Genomic DNA, 8,527 nt, shown 5'->3' on the forward strand with positions numbered 1-8,527 from the left:
GACACTGGGGAGGGAGGAGGATATTGGGGAGGGAGGGGGACACTGGGGAGGGAGCACACATTGGGCAGGGGACACTGGGGAGGGAGGGGGATATTGGGAAGGGAAGAGGACACTGGGGAGGGAGGAGGATATTGGGAAGGGAGGAGGACACTGGGGAGGGAGGAGGATATTGGGGAGAGAGAGGGACACTGGAGAGGGAGGGGACACTGGGGAGGGAGGGTGACACTGGGGAGGGAGGGCATATTGGAGAGGGAGGGGATATTGGGAAGGGAGGGGGACACTGGGGAGGGAGCACGCATTGGGGAGGGGACACTGGGGAGGGAGGGGATATTGGGGAGGGAGGGGGACACTGGGGAAGGGAGGGGGACACTGGGGAGGGAGTCGGACACTGGGGAGGGGGACACTGGTGGGGGAGGGGGACACAGGAGGGAGAGACACATTGGGGAGGGAGGGGAACACTCGGGAGGGAGGGGGCACTGGGGAGGGATAGGGATATTGTGGAAGGAGAGGGACACTTGAAAGGGAGTGGGACACTATGGAGAGATGGGGACACTGGGGAGAGGTGAGGACACTGGGGAGGGGGACACTGGAGAGGTGGGGACACTGTGGAGGGAAGGAGATACTGGGGAGGGAGGATCACACTGGCGAGGGAGGGGGACACTGTGGAGAGCTGGGTACACTGGGGAGGGAGTGGGACACCGGGGAGGGAGTGGGACACCAGGGAGGCATGGGGACACTGTGGAGAGCTGGGGACACTGGGGAGGGAGGGGGACTTTGGGGAGGAAGGGAAACACTGGGCAGGGAAGGTGACACTGGAGAGGGAGGGGGACACAGGGAAGAGGTGGGGACCCACAAGGAGTAGGAATGCCAGGAAGGGATGGGGACCTTAGAAGGGCAAGGAGACCCTGCTGAGGGACAGAAATGCAGGGGAGGGATGGGGACCTCAGAAAGGCAGGGAGACCTTGGGGAGAGACAGGCTGATGACCCCATGGAATGATAGAGATCCAAGGAGGGCAGAGCCTTTCCTGCCCCCATACCACATGCCACAGGTTGTTTCCTTCCTGTGCCACTGGAGGCCAGCCCTGCCCCACTGTGTAGGGCACAGCACAGGAGTCATGCTGGGGCAGCATTTGGGTCCCACCACCCTTCCAGCTGCTCTGCTTTTCCTTTTTTCACCCCAATCCCTGAGCCCACGGGGTCCAGTGGAACAGCCAGAGGGGTTCAGGGGTTCATGCCATGGGGGCACAGCAGAGTGACCCCTCTCCTGTGCATGGCAGGCGCTGCAGAGCATAGGGAACCTGGGGCTACAGCTGGGGCAGGGCAAGGAGCCGTGGATGGCCCCGCTGAACGCCATCCTCCTGCCCAGTGTCACCCGTGTCAGGGCCTTCCTGGATCACCTGGTCGCCGTGGAGAGCGTGGAGGGTGAGTGGGGACACCACGAACACTGGGCACTGCAGGGGCAGCACTGATGCCAGATCCTGGGGTGGCATCACCTTGGTGCCATGTGGTGCTGCCGGAAGCACCCTTGGGCTGGGGGAGGTGGTGGCACTTGGGGTGACACTGTTCCCTCCCTGCCTGGCTGTGCCATGGACACAGTGGGTGAGGAGCTGGTGCCACCAGGATGTTCCCAACCCTCGGCCACCATGAAGGAGGGGTTCCTGCACACCTGCACGGCTGGGGGGTCCTCCCTGCTGCCCCGCTTTGCCTTCAAGAAGAGGCACTTCTGGCTCAGCACCCAGGCCCTGACCTACTCCAAGTCCCCCCAGGGCCAGGTGGGTGCCACCCATGACCCTCACCCTGTGTTGGCTGCCCAGGGGTGGGATATGGATGTGGGAACATGTTTTGAGGTGTTTGGAGGTCTCCAGGTGTGTTGTTCCATCCCTGTGCCATGGATGGAGGGGTGGGTGCATGTTTTCTGGTGTTTGGGGCCTCCAGGTGTCCAACTCCATCCCTGTGCCACGGATGTGGGTGGTGGAACATATGAGGGATACAGATGTGGGTGCACTTATTTTGGGATCCCCAGGTGTGCTGCTCCATGCCAGTGCAGCAGATGGGGGGAATGGACATGGATGTGTGTTTTGGGGTTCCCAGGTGTGCTGCTCCATCCTGGTGCCATGGATGTGGGTGGTGGACATGGATGTGGGCACATATTTCAGGGTATTTGGGGGTATCCAGGTTCCAGCTCCACCCCGATGGAGCAGGTGGGGGATATGGACATGGGCACATGTTTTGGGGTACTTTGGGTTCCCCAGGTGTGCTGCTCCATCCCCATGGAGCAGGTGAGGGTGGTGGAGCAGGTGGACGAGGGCACCTTCCAGCACCCCCACGTGCTGCAGGTCGTGGCACAGGATGAGGCCGGGCAGCTCCACACCACTTACATCCAGTGCAAGGTGGGTGCCCACTGGCTGCCCCCAGCACCCAGGGACCCCCCACCACAGCACCCAAGAGCCCCCTCCCCAGCACCCAGCCACAGGGCACACCCGCATCCCATGGGACAATAGGAATGGTCCTGGTCCCAAATCCAGCTATGCCCGGGCACCCGCTGTACTGGGGTCACTGGGGTACCAGCCCTGGCATAATGGGATTAGTGGGGTATCCAGCCATTGCTGTACTGGGATCACTGGGGTCCCAGCCCTGTTTGTACTGGGATCACTGGGGTCCCAGCCCTGTTTGCACTGGGGTCACTGGAGTCCCAGCCCTGTTTGCACTGGGGTCACTGGGGTCCCAGCCCTGTTTGCACTGGGATCACTGGGGTCCCAGCCCTGTTTGTACTGGGGTCACTGGAGTCCCAGCCCTGTTTGCACTGGGGTCCCCAGCCCTGTTTGCACTGGGGTCACTGGGGTCCCAGCCCTGTTTGCACTGGGGTCACTGGGGTCCCAGCCCTGTTTGCAGTGGGATCACTGGGGTCCCAGCCCTGTTTGTACTGGGGTCCCCAGCCCTGTTTGCACTGGGGTCACTGGGGTCCCAGCCCTGTTTGCACTGGGGTCACTGGGGTCCCAGCCCTGTTTGCACTGGGATCACTGGGGTCCCAGCCCTGTTTGCACTGGGATCACTGGGGTCCCAGCCCTATTCATACTGGAGTCACTGGGGTAACCCTGGCTCCCTCAGTGCCATTTCCCCGTAAGTTCCTCTGGGCAGCTTTGCCATCAAACTGTCACTCCTGATCAGTGCCCACCACCACCCCCAGTGCCCACCACCACGCCGGTGCCAAGCCCTCCCAGGGACCCCACTGGCATCCCCCATGTCCACCCCCTTCCTCCTCCTCCTCCTCCCCACTGGCATTGCTTGGCACGGGGTGTCCTTTGGGCTGCCACCCACCCTCCCTGTCCCCTTAGAGCACCCCAGAGCTGTGGCAGTGGCTGTGGGCACTGCGTCAGGCCACCAGTGCCAACCAGGACATGCTGCCCACCTGCCACCCCGGAACCTTCCGTGCCGGCCGTTGGACCTGCTGCCTGCAGCCTGCCTGTGCTGGTACGGGTGGGGGGCTCTGGGAGGGGGTGTGGGGTGCCCTGGGAGGGAGTGGGGGGTGCCCTGGGAGCTGATGTTGGGGTCCCCCGGGTGGGGGTGTGGGGTGCCCTGCGAGGGGGTGTTGGGGTGCCCTGGGATGGGGTGTCAGAGTGCCCCAGGAGGGGGGTGTTGTGGTGCCCTGGGATGGGTTATGGTGTCCCCTGGGATGAAGGTGTTGGGATGCCTCAGGGAGGGGGTGTTGGGGTGCCCTGGGATGGGTTATGGGGTGCCCTGGGATGAAGGTGTTGGGGTGCCCTGGGATGGGGTGTTGGACCCCGTGAGAAGGGGTGTGGGGTGCCCTGGGATGGGCTATGGGGTCCCCTGGGATGAAGGTGTTGGGGTGCCTCAGGAGGGGGTGTTGGGGTCCCTCGGGAAGGGGCTGTTGGGGTACCCCCATGCCCACACTGTGGCACTGTTGGCAGTGCCCGGGTGCAGCCGCACTCACAGCACAGTGGTGCTGAGCGAGTGGAACGACCCCCTGGACCCCGCGGCAGCAGCACAGACCCTCTACAGGCACCTGCGGTGAGGGTTGGGGGTCCTGGGCACCTCTGGGTGCTGGTGGGCACAGGGTGGGAGCCCACTGGGGGGCCCTGTCCCACAGAGTGGTGAGAGCCAGGGGTCCTGAGGGTGGCACAGGGGTCCTGGAGGACCTTTAGGTGCTGGGAGTACTGAGGGTCCCTCTCCTGCACGGCTTAGGGGGCCAAGGATCTCAGGGGTCCTTTGAGTGCTGGGGGGCAGGGTGGGAGCGTGCTGAGAGTCCCTGTCCCACAGGGCAGTGGGGTCTGGGGGTGACAGAGTGTTCTGGGGAACCTTTAGGTGCTGCCAGGCAGGGTGAGACCATGCTGAGGGTCACTGTCCTACAGGGCAGTGGTGACCAGGGGTCCCACGGGCAGCACAGCAGCTGAGCCCCCCTGCCTGGGGCAGGCAGGTACGGGGAGACCTGGGGAGGGCTGGGAGGGGCAACGGGGACCCTGCACCCGGGGGTGGGGGCTGGTACATGCTGGCACACACTGGCACACCCACACACACGCCAGAGACCACGCTGCTGGTTCCCTCCGCGAGGGGACAGCAGAGACACAGGGACACAGGGATATAGGGACAGAAGGACACCGGGACACACAGCCATGGGGACATACAGACCAAGGACATACAGACACAGGGACGTGAACACAGGGACACACAGACCCTGGGACACATGGACACTCACACAGACATAGGGACCTACAGGGACAGGGACACAGGGACACCCACACAGACATAGGGACCTACAGGGACAGGGACACAGGGACACACAGAACCTGGGACACGCAGACACACAGACACAGGGGCACACGGACACAAGGATATAGGGACAGAAGGACACGGGGACAGATGGACACAGGGACACACAGACATGGGGACACACAGACCAAGGACATACAGACACAGGGACGTGGACACAGGGACTCAGGGACACACAGACACAGGGACATACAGGCACATGGACACACAGATCCTGGGACACATGGACACAGGGACACACAGACCCTGGGACACATGGACACTCAGACATAGGGACATACAGGCACAGGAACACAAGGACACACAGACACAGGGACATACAGACACAGGAACACAAGGACACACAAACACAGGGACATACAGGCACAGGGACGTGGACGCAGGAACACAAGGACACACAGACACAGGGACATACAGACACAGGAACACAAGGACACACAGACACAGGGACATACAGACACAGGGACGTGGATGCAGGGACACAGGGACACACAGACACAGGGACATACAGGCACATGGACACACAGACACAGGGACCTACAGGCACGGGGACATGGGGACACACGGACATGGGGTCACAGACATGGGGACACACGGACACAGGTACATATGGACATGGACACAGGGACATGGGGACACACGGATACGGGGACATATGGACCATGGGGACACATGGACACAGGGACACATAGACAGAGGGACACACGGACACAGGGACACACATCCACACTCATGCAGTGCCTGTCTGTGTCCGTGGGGCACTGGGGGGTAAGGGGGGCAGGGGGTGCGGGATTGTGGGGAACATGGGGAAACATGGCATGGAACGGGGTGGGGTGCTCTGGGGGTGCATGTCGGGTGGGGTGCCATGGGTGGGTGCTGGGGAATGCTGAGGTGGGTGCTGCAGGACAGGGGGTGCCATGGGTGGGTGCCATGGAATGTCAGGGGTGGGTGCTGCAGGACAGGGGGTGCCATGGGTGGGTGCCAGGGAATGTTGGGGTGGGTGCTGCAGGACAGGGGGTGCCATGGGTGGGTGCCAGGGAATGTTGGGGTGGGTGCTGCAGGACAGGGGGTGCCATGGGTGGGTGCTGGGACATGTTGGGGTGGGTGATGCAGGACAGGGGGGTGCCATGGGTGGGTGCCAGGGAATGTTTGGGTGGGTGCTGCAGGACAGGGGGTGCCATGGGTGGGTGCCACAGAATGTCAGGGGTGGGTGCTGCAGGACAGGGGGTGCCATGGGTGGGTGCCAGGGAATGTTGGGGTGGGTGCTGCAGGACAGGGGGGTGCCATGGGTGGGTGCCAGGGAATGTTGGGGTGGGTGCTGCAGGACAGGGGGGTGCCATGGGTGGGTGCTGGGAAATGTTGGGGTGGGTGCTGCAGGACAGGGGGTGCCATGGGTGGGTGCCACAGAATGTCAGGGGTGGGTGCTGCAGGACAGGGGGTGCCATGGGTGGGTGCTGGGACATGTTGGGGTGGGTGATGCAGGACAGGGGGTGCCATGGGTGGGTGCCAGGGAATGTTTGGGTGGGTGCTGCAGGACAGGGGGGTGCCATGGGTGGGTGCCAGGGAATGTTGGGGTGGGTGCTGCAGGACAGGGGGGTGCCATGGGTGGGTGCTGGGAAATGTTGGGGTGGATGCTGCAGGACAGGGGGTGCCATGGGTGGGTGCCAGGGAATGTTTGGGTGGGTGCTGCAGGACAGGGGGGGTGCCATGGGTGGGTGCTGGGAAATGTTGGGGGTGGGTGCTGCAGGACAGGGTGTGCCATCGGTGGGTGCCATGGAATGTCAGGGGTGGGTGCTGCAGGAGAGGGGGGTGCCATGGGTGAGGGCCAGGGAAGGTTGGGGGTGGGTGCTGCAAGACAGGGGGTGCCATGGGTGAGTGCCAAGTGGGTACAAGGAGTGGGTGCTACAGTGGGTGCTGGAGGGGTGCCGTGGGTGGGTGCTGGGGATGGATGCAGTGTGAGGGGAGGGAGTTGGGGTGGGGTGGGCCGTGGGTGGGTGCTGGGGGGACTGGCTGGGGGGGTAGGGGTTGATGGGTGCCACAGGTGGGTGCCAAGGGGTTACAACAGGTGGGTGCTGGGGGCGTACAACAGGTGGGTGCCACTGTGGGTGCTGGGGGTGATGCCACATTTGGGTGCTGAGCACTGACCCCAAGCACTGGGTGCAGGGGGACCCATCGGGGAGCAGCTGCAGGTGGTGCTGCGAGACCTGGACATCGCCCACGACACCTTCGCCCACCGTGATGAGGCCCCAGAGCCACCCCCAAGCGCCCTCCCTGCCCCGAGTGCCCTCTCTGTCCCGACATCCCCTGCCCCCCCGAGACTCCCCCCCTCAGTGGGACCCCCATCCCGCCCCGGGAGGCGCAGGGACCTGAGCGGGGACACGGAGGGGACGCAGGGCCACCAGCCCGGCACAGGGTGTATTCTGTAACACAGAGATGTACATGGCACCGGCTGGATGCGGCTCCGTGGGGCAGCGGCGGGTGGCACGGGTGACACGGGTGGCACGGGTGGCACGACGGCTGACGCGCAAAGAGGCCACAGGTAGAAAAGCACCAGCCCACGATGCATCGCCACGAGAGCGGGACGGAGGGACAGACAGACAGACACACACGGGGACACGTGGTGGGTGGCACCGGGTGGCCCGGGGTGGGGCGGGGCGAGCGCACCGGGCGGGGCTGCGGCGAAGCGGCGCAGGCGGCGGTGGCACAGACAGGGGTGGGGGGCGAGGGGGAGCCCTTCACCCCCCCTCAGTCCTTCAGGGTGGCCTCGGACACGCCCTGGGCCAGCAGCTCGGCCAGGACGTTGTCCAGGTAGTTGGGGTCGGGGTAACCATGGCCCGTCAGGTTGGAGCCGAACTCGGTCTTGTGGTGGATCTCGTTCCACACCACCGTGTCCGACTCCCCGGTGGTGTTGGAGGTGCCGATGGTGAAGATGAGCCGCCGGTCCCAGGCCACGATCAGCAGCTTCAGCACCTGCAGTGGGTGGGCACAGTCATTGCTCGCCCACCTGTCACACCCCACTCATCCTGGCATGGCTATGGATTGCCCACACAGCACCCCCAGCCCACCTCTCACTGGTCACAGCATGGCCCCAGCATCCCAGGGGTGGGATTCAGCCCCAGCAACCCAGGAGTGGGATTCAACCCCATCACAGTGCCCACAGGGTGCCACCTTTCCCTGTGGCCCACCCAACCCCTATACCAGTGTCCTCCCCACTGCTGTATCCTTCCTATCCATCTCATTCCATCCATTCCCATTGCAGTCTTTCCCTTCCCTTCCCTTCCCTTCCCTTCCCTTCCCTTCCCTTCCCTTCCCTTCCCTTCCCTTCCCTTCCCTTCCCTTCCCTTCCCTTCCCTTCCCTTCCCTTCCCTTCCTTCCCTTCCCTTCCCTTCCCTTCCCTTCCCTTCCCTTCCCTTCCCTTCCCTTCCCTTCCCTTCCCTCTTCCCTTCCCTCTTCCCTTCCTCTTCCCTTCCCTCTTCCCTTCCCTTCCCTTCCCTTCCCTTCCCTTCCCTTCCCTTCCCTTCCCTTCCCTTCCCTTCCCTTCCCTTCCCTTCCCTTCCCCTTCCCTTCCCTTCCCTCTTCCCTTCCCTTCCCTTCCCTCTTCCCTTCCCGCACCTTCTCTTTCTTTCCACTTCTTCAGTTCACATCTTACACCATCCCTTCTTATTCTGTTCCATCCCATCCTTTCTCTTCTCATCCCATTCCACCCTTCCCTTCTTATTCCATCCCATCCCACCCCACC

The 8,527-nt window shown here is 63.5% G+C and overlaps 2 protein-coding genes across 6 annotated transcripts in view; one reads left to right on the forward strand and one right to left on the reverse strand.

Moving 5' to 3' along the window:
- The window catches only part of RASAL1 (RAS protein activator like 1), a 13,348-nt gene extending 6,006 nt beyond the window's left edge, over positions 1-7,342 (forward strand). For 2 of the 5 annotated variants that reach the window (XM_071571714.1, XM_071571715.1), the window contains exons 15-21: positions 1,278-1,422; positions 1,597-1,772; positions 2,253-2,390; positions 3,336-3,471; positions 3,930-4,029; positions 4,371-4,435; positions 6,952-7,342. In XM_071571714.1, the coding sequence (XP_071427815.1) occupies positions 1,278-1,422; positions 1,597-1,772; positions 2,253-2,390; positions 3,336-3,471; positions 3,930-4,029; positions 4,371-4,435; positions 6,952-7,214 (1,023 nt within the window). In that variant the 3' untranslated portion in view covers positions 7,215-7,342. The remainder of the gene's footprint in view (positions 1-1,277; positions 1,423-1,596; positions 1,773-2,252; positions 2,391-3,335; positions 3,472-3,929; positions 4,030-4,370; positions 4,436-6,951) is intronic. The other 3 variants (XM_071571716.1, XM_071571717.1, XM_071571718.1) reach the window with 2 other exon arrangements.
- Positions 7,178-8,527, reverse strand: part of DTX1 (deltex E3 ubiquitin ligase 1) — a 13,496-nt gene continuing 12,146 nt past the window's right edge. The window contains exon 10 of the mRNA XM_071571719.1: positions 7,178-7,758. Coding sequence (XP_071427820.1) covers positions 7,534-7,758 — 225 coding nt within the window. The 3' untranslated portion in view covers positions 7,178-7,533. The remainder of the gene's footprint in view (positions 7,759-8,527) is intronic.

This window comes from Pithys albifrons, chromosome 17 (genome assembly GCF_047495875.1).
Source record: "Pithys albifrons albifrons isolate INPA30051 chromosome 17, PitAlb_v1, whole genome shotgun sequence".
NCBI lineage: Eukaryota > Metazoa > Chordata > Aves > Passeriformes > Thamnophilidae > Pithys > Pithys albifrons.